Source organism: Phyllobates terribilis, unplaced genomic scaffold (genome assembly GCF_046119375.1).
Source record: "Phyllobates terribilis strain yellow unplaced genomic scaffold, ASM4611937v1 Scaffold_8__6_contigs__length_399053987, whole genome shotgun sequence".
Taxonomy (NCBI): domain Eukaryota; kingdom Metazoa; phylum Chordata; class Amphibia; order Anura; family Dendrobatidae; genus Phyllobates; species Phyllobates terribilis.
The window spans coordinates 65,653,313-65,673,496 of NW_027362768.1; the positions used below are offsets into that span (position 1 = coordinate 65,653,313).

At 45.3% G+C, this 20,184-nt stretch overlaps 1 protein-coding gene across 3 annotated transcripts in view; it reads left to right on the forward strand.

Moving 5' to 3' along the window:
- Positions 1 to 20,184, forward strand: part of LOC141156717 (E-selectin-like) — a 1,180,370-nt gene that overhangs the window by 416,512 nt on the left and 743,674 nt on the right. For all 3 annotated transcript variants that reach the window (XM_073643013.1, XM_073643011.1, XM_073643012.1), the window contains one exon: positions 1,646 to 1,753. In XM_073643013.1, coding sequence (XP_073499114.1) covers positions 1,646 to 1,753 — 108 coding nt within the window. The remainder of the gene's footprint in view (positions 1 to 1,645; positions 1,754 to 20,184) is intronic.

Here is a 20,184-nt window from a genome sequence, read left to right on the forward strand (position 1 = left end):
ATATAGAGTCATTACAAACAGTGATTTATTTCAAGTGTGTATTTCTTTCAATGTTGATGATTATGGCTTACAGTTAATGAAAACACAAAAGTAATTATCTCAGTAAATTAGAATACTTTATAACAACAGCTTGAAAATGATTTTAAAATCCAAAATGTTGGCCTACTGAAATGTATGTTCAGTACATGCACTCAATACTTGGTCGGGCTCCATTTGCATCAATTACTGCATCAATGTGGCATGACATAGAGGCGATCAGCCTGTGGCACTGCTGAAGTGTTATGGAAGCCCAGGTTGCTTTGATAACAGCCTTCAGCTCATCTGTATTGTTGGGTCTGGTGTCTCTCATCTTCCTCTTGACAATAGCCCATAGATTCTCTATGGGGTTAAGGTCAGGCAAGTTTGCTGGCCAACCGAGGGCAGTGATGCTGTTTTTAAACCAGGTATTGGTACTTTTGGCAGTGTGGACAGGTGCCAAGTCCTGCTGGAGAATTAAATTTCCATCTCCATAAAGCTTGTCGGCAGAGGGAAGCATGAAGTACTCTAAAATTTCCTTCGAGACGGCTACGCTGACTTTGTTCTTGATAAAACACAGTGGACCTACACCAGCAGATGACATGGCTCCACAAACCATCACTCATTGTGGAATCTTCACACTAGACCTCAAGCAGCTTGGATTGTGTACCTCTCTACTCTTCCTCCAGACTCTGGGACCTTGATTTCCAAATGAAAATTGGAACTCTGGGACCTTGTGGAGTGTGTCAATGACTGCCTTCTGGACATCTGTAAAATCAGCAGTCTTCCCCATGATTGTGGAGCCTACTGAAAAGACTAAGGGACCTTTGTAAACGCTTAAGAAGCCTTTTGCAGGTGTTTTTATTAATTATTTTAATTTACTGAGATGACTTGTGTTTTCATTGGCTGTAAGCCATAATCATCAACATTAACAGAAATAAGTGTGTGTAATTTATATACTGTATATATATTGTGTTTGTAATTATATAAACATGGTATATATCTCGCTATATCTACAATACATAGTTTTCATATGTCAGGGGTAATGTAGGGGACATGTAACAGCTAGCTCTATCACCACTGTGGATGTCTTGTGAAGTACAATATCGTTGCTGCTTTCCACGATAATGGAATGAATTATAGAGGTCAGTGCAGAGGCAGATTACTAGCAGCCAATAAGTGTGAAGTAGGTGGCAGAGGATAGTGCTGGACACTGAGGTGGGGTATTGCTAGGTCTGGTTGTGCGCTTAGAAAAAAAGTCCAGGTAGCTGCATGGTCTGTTAGGGGAGTCTGTAAACAAATCAGGTGCAAGCAACAAAGTGAAATTCAGGAGGAACAAAAAACAAAATGTGTAGGGGTGTTGTATATTACAATACAGCACATATTAGCTTAAACAAATTTTTGGATTTCAAGGTCGGACAACCTCTTTAATGACAGAGCCCCATTTTTCAATTCTGATGTGTCATTCAAAAACCTCAAAAAAGATTCATCCTTCCATAAAACTCTTTTCCTCTGTCTCTTTCTCATTATCCAACATTAGGATTGTAAGGTTCACACACGCTTGAAAGTAAAAAGTTTCAGAAAGTTATAACAAAAGCATTTACTTTTTTGCTATTACATTTCTTTACAGTCAGCTGCAACGATTCTTCTTGCAACAAACATGGAGATTGTATGGAGACAGTAGAAAATTACACCTGTAAATGCTGGTCAGGCTTCTACGGAGAAAACTGCAAAAATGGTAATATTCAAATGACATATGTGCATGCTAACTATAAGATCATCTTAATAAAATTGTAGCACTGGGCTAAAAAAAAATCTTCAAACATTTTTTAAGATTTTAAAAAAAAAATACTATTGCAGTAACAATCCTTGACAATTGTGATAAATCATGTATAGTCTGGCTGTAAAATCTTCTGTGATTGATTATAAAACACTCATTAACCCCTTACTAGCATATGATGCACTGGAATGTCACATGTTGGCTCCCTGACTTTGATGTGGGCTCAGTTAGCCCACATCTTTACTGGGAGATGATGCCTGTGTCATTCAGTCATCATCTGCCTCTAACAGCTCTTAAACGTGTTGCCAATCTTTTGCAGCAGTACTGTGGAGACACGAGGGTCTCCCGTGGGCAAAATACTACTTAGACAACAAAGAGTGAGGGTAAAACTTTATTGAACCATCAAACAGACAATAAACATATAGAACAGTCCCAGCAAATTCCCAAGATGGTGCAAAATTACAGAATCTCATCCTTCCGCTGACTTGCCGGGATTAAAGCTGCTGTGCCTTCAGGGCTTCCAGGGCAGACTACCCCCACTAATGGCACCCCGCTTTTGGTGGGCACCCACAGAGAAGAGGTAACGACAAGCTTAGGAAACTGACAGTCCTTTGAGGTACGTGGCAAGGAGACCCAAGGGTCCCAACCTGGCTTCTCTGAGCGTATCCATGGGTTCCAGGTTTGTATACACATTTCATAGCATAAAAAAAAGAAGTCCTCACACGGCTCCATCGACCGAAAATTGTAAAAACATTACAGGTCTCGGAAAATGGTGACACAAGCGTTATTTTCTTTCTTTTTATGAATTTCACAGGACTGCCTTCATGACAAGCAGAGTAGTCTTCAGCAAACCCCTGGCCATCATGGCAGCTCATCAGTGCCTCACGATGAAGTCACAGCAGCGCAGAAGGGCGCATAGAATAACACGCCACCCTGCCAGCATGCTGTAAAAGCCACTGTTACAGATTGACAGCAACATTTAATGAGATAAGCAGGTTAACAGATGTGGGTGGAGCCCCAAAGGGCTGTTAGTGGCAGATGATGGCTGAATATCACAGCTATCATCTGTGTGCTTGACTTACCCAGTATGTCGCTAAGGAGGTTAAAATAAGAATCAAGTGATAGGAAGGTACTGTATCTTCACAGGAAATGAATACAGCAGTATGAAAGTAGACAAACTTTCATAGGGCTTGCAGAACCAATATCAGCAACAAATGTAAAGAAACAATAGAGATGGAAAGGGGAGGAGTAGGGTAAAGGGGAGGACAGAGAAGAAGTCCTCTGGCCTAAAAAGAAAAGGTCTTATACTAAAATTGAAAAATTGTAAATGTGTGCAGAAAAACTGTGGTATTGAGATCCAGGGCACCTATTTAGTAAAAAGGGAGTTTGAGTTTTCAAATTTTAGCCATATTGATAGGTATCTATAGGGACTCCCGTTTTAAATCCATTTATTTTTTCCAATGGCCAAATTAAGTTAGTTAACCCATTCTAATATAGGCAGTGTGTGTCACGACACAGCTGTCGGGTGACTAGGAATCAGGGGCTCCTACCCTGACCCTAACACTAGGGGGCGCCTTAGCTCACCCTACTCCACGGGATATCTCTAAAGGTGAGGATGTCGTGGAATCCGCCCTCGCCCTAACTCCTGAGTTAGCCCTCCGCTTGATCTCCTTCCCCTACCCGGGCGCTACTGTGCACCGCAGTACACCCACCGAACAAACAGGGCAATACAGATGAGGGTAAACAGAAAACGTCAGGCACACAAAATATTCTCACACATATAACAGAGGGAAGTGACGTGCCCCTTGGGCCGTGGGGTACTCGGTGCCGGGCCGGTCGTTACTAGGGGAGATTGCACAGTGGCAGTGACCCGGTCCGTGACCCAGGGCGGTCAATCAAAAGGGGATATTTACAGGGGATTTATAGTTTTTATATACAGTTCGTGACGCCACCTGTGGTATGTGGCTAAAGGGAGCCGCCTCTGCGGGGCAGGGACTCTGGAGCTGGTGTAAATGCAGCAGAGTTGGTTTAGCTCTCCACAGGTAGAGCATAGCTCCAGGGCTGTGCTGAGTTGTTATGGATGTTGCGGTGTAGTGCAGGGGTGATGGTGCAGCAGTAATTCACAGAGACGGTGGGGTGCAGTCTTCAAGGTTTACTCACAGTTGTTGCAATCCAAGTTACAGGTACCGGTGTAACTTCCCACCTCGTCCTGTGCTTAATCAGGGAGGGGTTCAGCAATCCCTCAGGTAATTCAAGAGCACTTAACGGGACCCCCTCCTGTGTGTCTTTCTCAGTCGTCTTCCTGTGCTGGCTCTCACCCTCCTGACCTGCGCCTCGCAAACAGTGTCCCAAGCCAGAAGCCTCGGGTCTTGTCGGGCGACCTGCAGTCCCCTGAACCCTCTGTGGCCACCTTTTCGGCGATGTAATTGTGGCTGTGGCAACTGCACCCTAAAAGTACAGAAGCCTCCGGTTTCTAGCTTAGCCTTGTAGTTCTCCACTAGTTTAGGGGCCGGTCCCCTCTCTGCGGCCTGATCCGTCCACATTCCTGCAGATTCGGGCGTACGGGTGGCCTCCAGCACTGCCCGTACCCCTAGGATACCCTCGTTCCTCCTGGAACCTTCTTTCCTGCTACTCTCTTCAGTCTGTCATGGGCCTCTCTCACTAGGCCCTGCTCCTGAGCAGAGCTCCTGCTGAGCTCCTGCTCCACATACTCTCCTCCTCTGACTGACCTGTCTTTCCAAGATGGTTCCCTCTTTTATATCACTTCCTTTCCTGTGCTCCCCTGAACTACGTCCTGCACCCACACCCACTACATAGTTCCACCCTTCAGCTAGGGACCAGGGACTGTGCTCTCCCTCAGGAGCAATCTCGCCCTTCCCCCACTGAAGTGGAATGTGTTGGATGCAGGCATTAGGGTCCTGGGCAGCACTCTATCCTTACCTGATAGTGAGATATCACACCTCTGGGTGAGAAGCAGTACCTCTGTGGTGACTGAACCTGCAGGGGAGCCACAGTAGCACGGAGATGTGAAGGTAGGGGGAATAAACCAAATGGAGGAGGATAAGGAATAACCACGCATACAAACCAGGCAACAGTCACAAGTTATTCCTCCAGCAATACTTGTCATAGCTCTCATTCTCCTTAGCCATGCAGCAAAAGCTAGCTCTGACAAGGATTTAGACTCAGAGCCCAGTATATAAAGGGGAAGGGAGTGGTTAACAAAACTCAGCTGTGAACACAGAGAAAATCCAAGATGGCCTCTTAACCCCTGTTCTGCCAAAAGAAACCAACACATTTAAAATGAAGGAGAAGTGCTTCTTTCACAGCAGAAGTAGGAACCATCTGCTGCTGAGGTATTCTGGCTCCAAACTGTCATGGTAACCCTGTGACAGTGGGTCACAGTCCCACCAGTGTCTAGCTAAGACTAATTTTGCAGCATTAAGGCTGTGGGCAAGCTGAAATTGTGCCACAACAAACACCCACATCTTCTCGCTCGACCTTCCTGTCCCAATTAATAGGGGACCGCAGAACACCACTATTGAACACAGAGCAGTGTGAAAACGTTATTGGTTGGATAGCAGATAATGCTTACAGTCACTTAGCTCTGTCTTCCACATGGTCAAGTCTCAGTAGCAGTGAGTCTGGACCACATATCCCTCATCCTGAGCCTCCTTCCTCCCATCATGCCAAGTGCCGAGAGACAACTGATCCCACACTTGGACCCTCCAAAGAACTGTTCACTTTTCCATTTATAGATTCTGGCCTCTCGACTCGTTCACTTGTAGGGGGGCAAGAGATCGCATGTAGCGATGCCCAAATATTTGAGCAGCCATGGTCAAACGAAGGTGATGGGAAAGTGTCACAAGAGGTGGACGATGATGAGACACAATTGCCAGAAAGTCAGGAGGAGGACCAGGGTGTGGAAGTAGAAGACGAGGTGGTGAATGATATAGTAACTGACCCAATCTGGCAGGAGGACATGCTGAGCGAGGACAGAAGCACACAGGGGGAGGGAGGCAGAGCACCCCAACAGGCAGGAAGAAGCAGTGTGGTGGCCGCAGAGATAAGGAAGGCAACCATTCCCCGTAACACCAACACAACGGAAGTTGCCAGTACAACTGTTAGGTCTTCCCGAGTCTGGTTGTTTTTAAAGACTCTATCGATGACCCCAAAAAAAACAGCATCAGCAGGGGTAGCAAAACTACCAGCCTGACCATTACCAGCATGATCAAGCACATGGCAGCAAAGCACCCAACTTTGTGGGCCGAATCCCAGAGTCCAGGAACACTGCTTCTTCCGCTGTTGTGCATGCAAGCCAATCCCCTGTACATAGTGCATGCGAAGATGCCTCCTGCCCTGCACCTGTCTTTGCACACTCTCAACTAGCACCATCAGCAAGCATGTCCTTGTCCCAGTTCAGTTGTCCATACCCCAGTCCTTGGAATGCAAGCACAAATATGTAGCCAACGCCCCACAGGCCACACTACTAAATTCCCACATTTCACAACTGCTTGCGCTCGAAATGTTGGCTTTTAGGCTTGTGGAGACGGAAGCTTTCCGCAAAAAGATGCTGGTGGCCATCCCTCGGTACTCGGTCCCCAGCCACCACTATTTCTCCTGGTGTGCTGTCCCCGCAATACACAAGCACGGGTCCAACAACATTAGCCGTGCCCTCAGCAATGCAGTTACTGGGAAAATCCACCTAACCACGGACACGGGGACAAGTGCTTGTGGGCAGGGACGGTACATCTCGCTGACGGCACACTGGGTTAACATAGTGGAAGCTGGGACCCAGTCGGACCTTGGGACAGAACACATCCTCCCGACGCCGAGGATTGCGGGCCCTAGGTCAATCAGGGTTGCCCCCACAGTCTACAGCTCCTGCACCTCATCCTCCTCAGCCACCTCCTCTTCTTCAGCCTCCATCTCAGAAATGACCACATCAGTCACAACCTGGAAGCACTGCAGAACTGCCTCAGCCAAGCGGCAACAGGCTGTGTTGAAGCTAATATGCTTAGGTGAAAAACCGCATAAAGCTGAAGAGTTGTGGGCAGCTCTGAAAGAGCAGCAGATCTGTGGCTGACACCGCTGAACCTATAGCCAAACATAGTCATGTGTGACAATGACCGGAACCTGGGGGCGGCTCTGAGGCGAGGCGAGCTCACACATGTACCATACCTGGCCCATTTGATTAACCTCGGGGTTCAGCTACCCGAAGCTGCCGGATCTGCTAGTCAAAGTACGCCACCTGTGTGCCCATTTTAGAAAGTCAGCTACAGCTTCCGTCGTCCTTGCCATGCTTCAGCAGCATTTGCAGCTTCCGGCTCACCAACTGTTGTGTGATGTCCACATGCATTGGAACTCTACACTGCAGATGTTTGGAAGGATTTGTGAGCAGAAGGGGGCAGATGTTGACTAGCAGCCTCAACAAGGATGTCGGTATTCAGTTCAGACTCCACACATAAGACCTCAGGAGTGGGCATGGATGTCAGACATATGTTCTATCCTCCAAAACTTTGAGGACTCCACCAAGATGGTGAGCGGCGATGACTCCATAATTAGCATCACTATCATGCTTCTCTGTCTTCTGAAACGCTCTCTGCTCACAATCAAAGAGGATGCATTGCAGGCAGAGCACGATGAGATGGAGCAAGGAACCATAAAGGGTGATAACACACATCTCATCCCAACGTGGATTGGGTGACAATAAAGAAGAGAAGGAGGAGGAAGATCAGGAGCTAGTTTCATGTACTATAGACGGTACTTCCTGCACAACTGTCATACCATCTGTTCAGCGTGGATGGCCTGAGGACAGGGTGGAGGAGGAGGTGGAGGAAGAGGAGAAGGAGAGCATAGTCAGTCGTCCTCTTGGTGAGGACATGGAAGTCTTGCCTATTAGCAGTCTGGCATGTATGGCTGAGTTTATGTTATGCTGACTTTCCTGTGACCCTTGTGTTCTCAAAATTGTGGGTGACAGTCATTACTGGTTGGTGACACTTCTAGACCCATGCTACAAGGGGAACTTTATATCTCTTATTCCTGAGGCGGACAGGTCTACAAAAATGGGGCAGTACCAGAAGGCCCTTGTTTCGGAACTATTAAAAAAATTCCCATTTGAAAACGCTAGCGGCAGAGGTCATAGTTCATTGGACAACCAATCAGTACAGGCGAGAGAAACACAACTTCAATTCAGCAGAGACAGGCGAATATTGTCAAAAGTATACCCATGTGTCAGTGTAAAAAGGTGCATGGGAATACACCTCCCAAAAAAAAGACACTGGATTTAAGTTTATGTTACGCTGCTATCATTCGGTGGTGTTGACAAGTCTGGCCCAATCCAGCCATTCTTCATTTTTCTAAGAGTCAGCCTGTCAACATTTTCAGTTGACAGGCTGATGCACTTATCAGTTGTAATTCCACCAGCGGCACTAAAAACCCGCTCTGATAAAACGCTAGTGGCAGGGCAGGCCAGGATCTCCAAGGCTTAGAGAGCCAGTTCATTCCACGTGTCTAGCTTGGATACCCAATAATTATAAGGCACAGAGGAATCATGGAGGAAGTTGGTACAGTTGGCAAGGTACTCCCTCAGTATCTTCCCAAACTTTGCACTCCTTGTGAGAGTACCACGCACCTCAAGGCCTGTGCAATGGGAGGGACTGAGAAAACTCTCCCAGAACTTCTTATCTCCTCTCATTTGTTTACTGATAAGCAGGGTCTCCTGCAGCGGCCATCTGACAGGTGCTTCACAGTTGGTTGTGACTCACACAACCTCAGAAGGTGAGTCAGACTGATTGTGGGACCTGGTATTTACTTTTATAAGGATAAAGCCCTATGTGCGCTGTCTTTCCTATCTTTTGCTAAAATGTTAAAATGACATTTCCCAGTGAATGCATTTGTCACGGTTGAAAGCAATGCAAAAGTCCAAAAATGCATCAAAAACTGTACGTGTGAACATAGCTCAAGATGTGGAGGAGTATTTTTGTTTTTGGTTATTTATTTTGCCTTATATACAAGTCGTTACCCTGGAAAGGATGCTCCTTAACATATTTCCCAGGAAAATCCATTTTGGTTTTCGTTTTTGTATGTTTTATTGTGAGTCCGTAAAAGTGGCGTAATGCCTCTGACAACGTTGTTGACACCAGTGACCTGGGAGTCAGAAATGCTTCCAGGGGTCTTCCCCATGCTGTTCCCATGTCATTTGAGCACTGTTTCCATCGATTTGGTCAATTTTTAGTCCCTCTGCAGACCGCCGGGGGAAGCCGCCTGAAAAATTCTCGAGTTTCCCATAGACTTACATTGGGCTCGTTGCTCGGGTCGAGCACCCAAGCATTCCAATTTGCTCGACCCCAGCATCGAGCACCCCAGAATTTTAGTGCTCGCCCACACTAGTTTTTACACTTTTGTATTGCTTTCAACTGTGAAAAATACATTCACCAGTAAATATAATTTTAACATTTTTCTACCTTATCTGCCCATGTGGTGTATGAAACATGATTAGACACATCCTGTTTCATTTATGAAAGAGGGATTCTGAAAGTCACTGTAGTTTCAGTGACTGCATGGGCTGACGAAAATTTGGACAAACTCCAATACTCCTTTGAAGAGACATAGAGGAGGGCCTCAGTAAAAAAAATATTCCCAATATAAAGGAGTGGGTCTTCTATACTGTTATTGCACATGCAGTGACTGCATGGGCTGTCAAATATTTGGACACACTCCAATGCCCGTTTGAAGAGGCGTAGAAGAGATCCTCATTAAAAAAATTGTTCTCATTATTAAGGAGTGGGTCTCCTACACTAGTAATGCCCATGCACTAAGGGTATGGGCTGAAAAACTTTTACCCCTGGGAGGTTTACATGAACATACTGTATAACATTCAGAATGTTAGAGGTAGGCCTCTGACTGTCTGACATCCATGCCCACTCATCAGCTCTTATGTGCAGAGGCTGACCTGAATAACGACAGGCGTGTTGAAGCTGGTACTCAACAACTGCCCTATGCTGCTCACAAATCCTTCCCAGCATCTGCACCATTGAGTTTCAACTCGTGGTGACATCACATACCAGTCGATGAGCTGCTGAAGCACGGCGAGGGTGGCAGAAGCTATAGGTGACTTTCGAAAATGGGCACACATGTGGCATACTTTGACAAGCAGCTCAGGCAGATCCGTGGAGGTTTTGAGAAACCGCTGAACCATTAGGTTGAACACATGGGCCAGGCATGGTACATGTGTGAGCTTGCCTAGCTTCAGAGCCTCCACCATCTTCCGGCCATTGTCACACACGACCATGTCTGGCTGTAGGTTCAGCAGTGACAGCCACAGATCTGACTGCTCTTTTACAGTTTTAAATGACAATACATTTAATTTACAATTTACCATTAACATCTGTCAAAATGAGATCACCTTTTTGGATGTATATTTAACTGGAGACAGCAGCAATGATTGCATCCATACATGTCTGTACAGAAAACCAACAAGTGGCAATGCGACGTTGATGGCAAACAGCTGTCATCCAGCACATACTATTAAAAACTTACCACTAGGTGAACACATTAGAGCCAGACGTCTATGCTCTACGGATGAGAGCTATTTTCATGAATGTGACATATTGAAGAGCAGGTTTAAACATAAAGGTTATTCAAATACACATATTTGCAGAGCCCGTAATATAGCCTTCCACAAAACACAAACATCTCTACTGGAGAATAATACGGTTTGTAAGAGAAATAAGCAACAAGTTACTTTCTCCACAGCTTATAGTACAGACTATCAGGCTATTACAGATTTAATTCGGAAATATGCTTGTATATTACATCAGGACAAAGCACTTCAGAGCATCCTTAAGGAAGGCATTCATTTTGTTGCTAAAAAATCCCCCAATATAGGAAATTTATTATCTCCAAGCTCTTTGTCCACCAAAAGCCCAAGGTCAGACACATAGCTTCATATTAATGGATCCTATAAATGTGGAGGCACCAAGTGTAATATTTGCAAATTTATGTTTAAGACCCAGACATTTACTGACAGTGCAGGCAAAATCTATAATATCAAGCATTTTATTAATTGTTCTATTACATATGTCATTTATCAAGCATTGTGCACATCTTGCAAAAAATTTTATGTGGGTTGCACTAGCCGCATGCTCAAAAGACGCATTGCTGAGCATGTTGCTGGAGCGACTCTGAATCCTAATGCAGTGTGGGCTCCATGTCAGGGCTCAGCAAACATTTTGCTGATTTTCACTGGGTGATTTTTCCTCACTTAAGGTTATTGGTATAGATAAGGTGCAAAGACAAATAGTGGAGGAGATAGAGGCAAGCTTCTCTTAAGCCCCCGTCTCACATAGCGAGATCGCTAGCGAGATCGCTGCTGTGTCACGGTTTTGGTGACGCAACAGCGACCTCACCAGCTGTGTGTGACCAGAGGGACCAACGATCAGGCTGGTATCCATGGTAAACATCGGGTTACTAGGGGCACGCGCGCACTTAGTAACCCGCTGTTTACCATGGATATCACTCTGCTACGGTGCGTTGAAGGTTACCGTTCACCTTAGCAGAGTCGTATCCATGATAAACATCGGGTTACTAAGTGCGCGTGTGCCCCTAGTAACCCGCTGTTTATCATGGTTAAGAGCCTGCTCCTGCTTCAGCAGCAGGCTGGTAACCGGGAGCAGGACATCGTGGAAAGATCCTTTCCACGATGTCGCTGCTCCCCTGATCGCTGGTGAGCCTGCCTGTTTGACAGCTCACCAGCGATGTATTAGCAAGGTCGTATCATTGTCGGGATCGCTGCTGCATCGCTTAGTGTGACGGGGCCTTTAGTCAGAGAAGCCTCATGGATTCTTAAATTTAACTCTCGCATTCCCAATGGTCTCAATTTTCACAATGATCTAATGTACATTTTTTTGATACTTTTTTCTAATGGTGTACATAATTTGCTAGCAAACCATGCACATAAGTTTTCATTTATGCATATTACTGAGCAATTATCCTCAGGAGGTTTTTCATTCACTAATAAACTTCCTGTTCTTTGTTGATCTCCACCCTATTTTCACTTTTGTTTTCAGTTCATATGTATATATATGTCTTTTAACTACAGCAATGCAACCTATGATTAAGAACCCCTGTTTGGTTCGAAACGCGTAAGGTCTGCCTTACATATGGCGCTTTTTTAATGGAGCTAATAAAATGGACATTTTAACTTTACATCTCTTGTGATGGATATGGAAAAGACTAAATGGTGGCCCGATTCAAACGCATCGGGTATTCTAGAATATGCATGCGGTACACCGGGCGCAATCAGCAGAGCGGTGTTGAAATTTGGCGCCAATATCGCTGAATGGTCGCAGCAGGCGGGCGCGACCAATCGGCACAGCGGTGTTTAAATTTGGCGCCAATATCGCTGATTGGTCGTGGCCGGCAACCGCGACCAATCAGCACAGCGGTTTTTAAATTTGGCGCCAATATCGCTGATTGGTCGTGGCCGGTGGCTGCGACCAATCAGCACAGCGGTGTTTAAATTTGGCGCCAATATTTGTATTTGTAATTGTATTAGTGAGGACCGGGGAGCGGCGCTGCGGGAGATGACCGGCTGCTCGCAGCAGTAGTATCCCGACCGGTGGCACCGCTCCCCGGTCCTCCCTTCACACTTACCGTCGGGAGATCAGCGGTCCGCATGGAGGTCAGTTGCGCCGCCGGTCGGGGTAGTTCTGCTGCATCGCCGCTGACCTCCTTGCGGCAGATGAACCGCTAACGGCTGCCATCTTTTTTCTGAAATCCCGCGTCGCTGATTGGCCGCAGCCGGATAAATCAGCGACGCGGGATTTCCTGGACAGAAGGACAGACAGATGGGAAAAGACAATTATATATATTAGATGCTGGAGGTTTTCTAATCTACTTCTCACTGCTTCTCATCCCTGGATTTGCTACCAAGGATTTCCGTGCACCAGTGGACCTTTATGGCATATGTATTGTAGGGTGAGATTTTCCTTTTTTTTTTCTTTATACACCTGTCAACAACTCTGCAGAGTTGTGCGGTTTGTAACCTAAGCATATTAGCTTCAGCACAGGCTATTGCCGCTTGGCTTAGGCAGTGCTGCAGTGCTTCCAGCTTGCGACTGATATGGTAATTTCAGAGATGGAAGCGGAGGAGGAGGAGGAGCAAGAGCTGTAGGATGTGGGGCCAACCCTGATTGACCCAGGGCCCACAGTCCTGTGCCTCGGGAGGACGTGTTCCGTCCCAGGGTCCGACTGGGTCCCAGCTTCCACTATATTAACCTAGTGTGCCATCAGCGAGATGTACCGTCCCTGGCAACAAGCACTTGTCCATGTGTCCATGGTTAGGTGGACCTTCCCAGTAACTGCATTGTTGAGGGTACAGGTAATGTTCTGGGATACGTGCTTGTGTCAGGTAGGGACGGCACGCCGGGAGAAATAGTGTCGGCTGGGGACCAAGTACCGAGGGACGGCCGCCGCCATGAGGATGCGGAACGATTCCATCTACACGAGCCTAAAAGGCAACATTTCATGTGCAAGCATTCGAGAAATGTTGTAGTTTAGGATTGTGGACTGTAGATCGTTGACTGTTTATTTGCGCTTGCGTTCAAAGGACTTGGGTAATACCTCCCCTGATGAAGCCACACTTGTAATGGTGATACGCATGGGGCCGGGGCCATTATTTCCTCTCCTGTCATTTTACAGGTTCACTTCAGGTATATTAATGATCTTATCTTTTTTATCCCCATTCCTTTTTGTGCCCACAGTATAGATTATTTACCCTGTTTATATGTATATGTTATACTATTAAGTTTGGGCACAGAGTGATCATGGTGCTTGAGATTCCCAATTACCACTGTTTTGATTTTTACAAATGAGTGTATGGTACTACTATTGAGTCTTTTAGGACAATTGAAGTTTTTTGTATATGTTTCCTTTATTGCTATAACATTTCATGTCTGTGGGGTAAAGCATTATTGAATAATATATTGTATCAGTACAACTGTTAGAGGAATGGCCTAAAACATTGTAATGTTGGGGTCTTGTAAAGCAATTGTTTGCTTTTTTAATTGTTTTTAATATGTGTGTGTTATTTGGTCTGTCTGTTTAATAAATTTTGTTCTTACACCGTGTGCAAAATTATTAGGCAAATGAGTATTTTGATCACATGATACAGTTATATGAAAAAGTTTGGGCACCCCTATTAACCTTAAGCTTAATGTTTTATAAAAATTGGTGTTTTTGCAACAGCTATTTCAGTTTGATATATGTAATAACTGTTGGACACAGTAATGTTTCTGCCTTGAAATGAGGTTTATTGTACTAACAGAAAATGTGCAATCTGCATTCAAACAAAATTTGACAGGTGCATAAGTATGGGCACCTCACCAGAAAAGTGACATTAATATTTAGTAGATCCTCCTTTTGCAAAAATAACAGCTTCTAGTCGCTTCCTGTGGCTTTTAATGAGTTCCTGGGTCCTGGATGAAGGTATTTTTGACCATTCCTCTTTACAAAACAATTCCAGTTCAGTTAAGTTTGATGGTCGCCGAGCATGGACAGCCCTCTTCAAATGATCCCACAGATGTTCAATGATATTCAGGTCTGGGGACTGGGATGGCCATTCCAGAACATTGTAATTGTTCCTCTGCATGAATGCTTGAGTAGATTTGGAGCGGTGTTTTGGATCATTGTCTGCTGAAAGATCCATCCCCTGTGTAACTTCAACTTTATCACTGATTCTTGAACATTATTGTCAAGAATCTGCTGATACTGAGTGGAATCCATGCGTCCCTCAACTTTAACAAAATTCCCGGTGCCGGCATTGGCCACACAGCCCCAAAGCATGATGGAACCTCGACCAAATTTTACTGTGGGTAGCAAGTGTTTTTCTTGGAATGCTGTGTTTTTTTGCCGCCATGCATAACACCTTTTTGTATGACCAAATAACTCAATCTTGGTTTCATCAGTCCACAGGACCTTCTTCCAAAAAGAAATTGGCTTCTCCAAATGTGCTTTTGCATACCTCAGCTGACTCTGTTTGTGGCGTGCTTGCAGAAATGGCTTCTTTCGCATCACTCTCCCATACAGCTTCTCTTTGTGCAAAGTGCGTTGTATAGTTGACCGATGCACAGTGACACCATCTGCAGCAAGTTGATGCTGCAGCTCTCTGGAGGTGGTCTGAGGATTGTCCTTGACTGATCTCACCATTCTTCTTCTCTGCCTTTTTGATGTTTTTCTTGGCCTGCCACTTCTGGCCTTAACAAGAACTGTCCCTGTGTTCTTCCATTTCCTTACTATGTTCCTCACAGTGGAAACTGACAGGTTAAATCTCTGAGACAGCTTTTTGTATCCTTCCCCTGAACAACTATGTTGAATAATCTTTGTTTTCAGATCATTTGACAGTTGTTTTGAGGAGCCCATGATGCCACTCTTCAGAGGAGATTCAAACAGGAGAACAACTTGCAAGTGGCCACTTTAAGTAGCTTTTCTCATTATTGCATACACCTGGCTATGAAGTTCAAAGCTCAATGAGGTTACGAAACCAAAAAAAGTGCTTTAGTACGTCAGTAAAAAGTAGGTAGGAGTATTTAAAACAAGAAAATGATAAGGGTGCCCTTACTTATGCGCCTGTCAAATTTTGTTTGAATGCAGATTGCACATTTTCTGTACATTAAACCTCATTTCAAGGCAGAAACATTACTGTGTCCAACAGTTATTACATATATCAAACTGAAATAGCTGTTGCAAAAACACCAATTTTTATAAAACATTAAGCTTAAGATTAATAGGGGTGCCCAAACTTTTTCATATAACTGTACTTTTTATACATGTTGTCCTACTCCAAGTTGCATAGACTTGAGAGCCAAATACCAATTAAGTAAATCTGGTGATGTGCATCTCTGTAATGAGGAGGGATGTTGTCTAATGACATCAACACCCTATATAAGGTGTGCTTAATTATTAGGCAACTTCCTTTCCTTTGGCAAAATGGGTCAGAAGAGAGATTTGACGGGGTCTGAAAAGTCCAAAATTGTGAGATGTCTTGCAGAGGGATGCAGTAGTCTTGAAATTTCCAAACTTTTGAAGCGTGATCACCGAACAATCAAGCGTTTCATGGCAAATAGCCAACAGGGTCGCAAGAAGCGTGTTGGCCAAAAAAGGAGCAAAATAACTTCCCATGAATTGAGGAAAATCAATCGTGAAGCTGCCAAGTTGCCATTGGCCACCAGTTTTACCATATTTCAGAGCTGCAACGTTACTGGAGTATCAAATAGCACAAGGTGTGCGATACTCAGGGACATGGCCAAGGTAAGGAAGGCTGAAAAACTACCACATTTGAACAAGAAACATAAGATAAAACGTCAAGAATGGGTCAAGAAATATCTTAAGACTGATTTTTCAAAGGTTTCATGGACTGATGAAATGAGAGTGACTCTTGATGGGCCAGATGGATGGGCCAGAGGCTGGATCAGTAAAGGGCAGAGAGCTCCACTCCGACTCAGACGCCAGCATGGTGGAGGTGGGGTACTGGTATGGGCTGGTATCATCAAAGATGAACTTGTGGGACCTTTTCGGGTTGAGGATGGAGTGAAGCTCAACTCCCAGACCTACTGCCAGTTTCTGGAAGACAACTTCTTCAAGCAGTGTTGCAGGAAGAAGTCAGAATCGTTCAAGAAAAACATGATTTTCATGCAGGACAATGCTCCATCACATGCATCCAACTACTCCACAGCGTGGCTGGCCAGTAACGGTCTAAAAGAAGAAAAAATAATTACATGGCCCCCTTTTTCACCTGATCTGAACCCCATAGAGAACCTGTGGTCCATCATAAAATGTGAGATCTACAGGGAGGGAAAACAGTACACCTCTCGGAACAGTCTCTGGGAGGCTGTGGTTGATGCTGCACGCAATGTTGATTGAAAACAGATCAAGCAACGGACAGAATCTATGGATGGGAGGCTGCTGAGTGTCATCATAAAGAAAGGTGGCTATACTGATCACTAATTTTTTGGGTTTTTGTTTTTGCATGTCAGAAATGTTTATTTCTAAATTTTGTGCACTGATATTGGTTTACCTGGTGAAAATAAACAAGTGAGATGGGATTATATTTGGTTTTAATTAAGTTGCCTGCTAATTCATCACAGTAATAGTTACCTGCACAATCAGATATCCTCCTAAGATAGCCAAATCTAAAAAAAAACACTTCAACTTCCAAAAATATTAAGCTTGGATATTTATGAGTGTTTTGGGTTGGTTGAGAACATAGTTGTTGATCAACAATAAAAATAATCCTCTAAAATACAACTTGCCTAATAATTCAGCACACAGTGTATGTTATATTGGTGATCCCTGTCTATACATACTACCTTTTTCTTGTGTATTTCTCAAGGGACTTGTGTAGGGACAACTGAACGTTGTGCTGGGACAAGGACATGGACGTGGTTGCTGATGGTGGTGGTTGCGAGTGTGCAACAACAGGTGTAGGGCGGGAGGCATATTCGCCTGCGCCAAGGACAGGGGATTGGCGAGCACGCAAAACAGCGGAATAAGCAGTGGTGTCACCTACAGACACTGATTGTGAATCCAGGTGTTCAGCCCACCTAATCAGGTGCTTTGCTGTCATGTGCCTGAGGATGCTGGTTGTGGTCAAGCTGGTAGTTTTGCCACCCCTGATGATGCTGGCTTGGCAGAGGGTGCAAATGGCCTTTTTGGAGTTATCTGGACAGTAGAGATTAGCGGTGTTCGACTAGAACTGTTCGCCAATCTCAAATTCGAGCTGTTTTGGGCGGTGTTCGAGTTGTTCGACGAACCCGAACGATTTGCAAAAAATTCGGCTGTTCGAGGTTATGTTCGATAACTCTTCGTGCACCAAAAGCGTGTCCTGCATGACTGGCGCTATTTAGAGCACCAATCATGCAGGGATTGTCTGCCACTCACTGTAATGCCACAGCCATGGTGGTTGTGGCATTAGAGTGATTGCCCAAATCGATGGGAACAGTGCTCACAGTGAAACATGAAAAGCCGGCAATTCAGCAGCGGCATACACCGGTACCCGACAATTTAGAACAGAAAGAATAGAGAATCACACATAGATTAGATAGATAGAAACATGTCAGTCACACATATAAGAAGCACAGTGACAGTGTTGCTTACTGTACTTGTCATTTAGTGTAAATGATTTATTAAAAAATATAATAGTGTTTTCGTGCACCGTCTCTTTAAAAAAGCCGGCCGGCAATTCAGCATCTGTACCCGACAATTTATAACAGACAGAATAGAGCTTCACACATAGATTAGATAGATAGAAACATGTCAGTCACATATATAATAAGTACAGTGACAGTGTTGGTTACTGTACTTGTCATTTAGTATTAAAATAAAGGATTTATTATTAAAAAAAATTGGCGTGGGGTTCCCCGTAATTTTAGTCTCTAGCGGAGGTTAAGCAGACAGCTGGGGCAGATGTTTGAAGCCTGGGAAGGGGGTAATACCCACGGAGCTTCCCAGACTACTAATATCAGCCCCCAGCTGAATACCTAGCCTTTACTAGCTATTAAAATGGGGGACCCCCCAAAAAAATGACGTGGGGTCCCCCCTAATTTAATAGCTAGCAAAGGCTAGGCAGACAGCTGGGGGCTGATATTAATAGCCCAGGAAGGGAACCATGAATATTGGCCCCCTCCCAGGCTAGAAACACCAGCCGTCAGCCGCCCCAGAAATGGCGCATCCATAGGATGCGCCAATTCTGGCACTTAGCCTCGCTCTTCCACGCTGCCCTGGTGCGGTGGCAGGGGGTAATAGGGTTGGGGTTGATGTCAGCTTTTAATGCCAGCTGACATCAAGCCCAGGTTAGTAATGGAGAGGCGTCTATAAGACACCCCCATTACTAACCCCATAGTCAAAGTTAAAAGAAAACACAAACACCCAGAATAAAGTCCTTTAATTGAAATAAAGACACAATCCTTTATTGTTCTAAATTAAACCATACTTACCGTCACGCCCATTCCAGCTGAAGCCAACGATCTCCTGCAATAAAAGAAAAATAATAAAGCAACCTCATCCTTACCTTTCCATGGTTCCCACGACAGCTTCAGCTCTGCTACATCAAGATAACAGGCTGGACCGCAGCAGAACGCTGCCATCCAGCCTGTCATCCCGCAGACACTGAGAAGCACAGGCATGCTTGCGCTCTGCAGTGTCTGGCTGTGACGGCATAAAGATGAGACGAGTTCATGTCCAATGAACTCGGCGCACCTCATGCACGTCACTGACAGCGTGGGAGAATTCTCCTGCACTCAGCACTTCAGCGTGAGAATTCTCCCACGCTGTCAGTGCTGAGTGCAGGAGAATTTTCCCACGCTGTCAGTGACGTGCATGAGGTGAGCTGAGATCATTGGACATGAATGAGCTCACCTCATGCACGTCACTGACAGCGTGGGAAAATTCTCCTGCACTCAGCGCTTCAGCGTGAGAATTTTCCCACGCTGTCAGTGACGTGCATGAGGTGAGCTCATTCATGTCCAATGAACTCAGCTGACCTCATGTACGTCACTGACAGCGTGGGAGAATTTTCACGCTGAAGTGCTGAGTGCAGGAGAATTCTCCCACGCTGTCAGTGACGTGCATGAGGTGCGCCGAGTTCATTGGACATGAGCGCAAGCATGCCTGCGCTTCTGAGTGTCCGCGGGATGACAGGCTGGATGGCAGCGTTCTGCTGCGGTCCAGCCTGTCATCTCGATGTAGCAGAGCTGAAGCTGTCGTGGGAACCATGGAAAGGTAAGGATGAGGTTGCTTTATTATTTTACTTTTTTTGCAGAAGACATTGGCTTCAGCTGGAATGGGCGTGATGGTAAGTATGGTTTAATTTAGAACAATAAAGAATTGTGTCTTTATTTCAATTAAAGGACTTTATTCTGGGTGTTTGTGGTTTTTTTTTAACTTTGACTATGGGGTTAGTAATGGGGGTGTCTTATAGACGCCTCTCCATTACTAACCTGGGCTTGATGTCAGCTGGCATTATAAGCTGACATCAACCCCAACCCTATTACCCCCTGCCACCGCACCAGGGCAGCGTGGAAGAGCGAGGCTAAGTGCCAGAATTGGCGCATCCTATGGATGCGCCATTTCTGGGGCGGCTGAGGGCTGGTGTTTCTAGCCTGGGAGGGGGCCAATATTCATGGCTCCCTTCCTGGGCTATTAATATCAGCCCCCAGCTGTCTGCCTAGCCTTTGCTAGCTATTAAATTAGGGGGAACCCCACGTCATTTTTTTTGGGGGGGTCCTCCATTTTAATAGCTAGTAAAGGCTAGGTATTCAGCTGGGGGCTGATATTAGTAGCCTGGGAAGCTCCGTGGGTATTACCCCCTTCCCAGGCTTCAAACATCTGCCCCT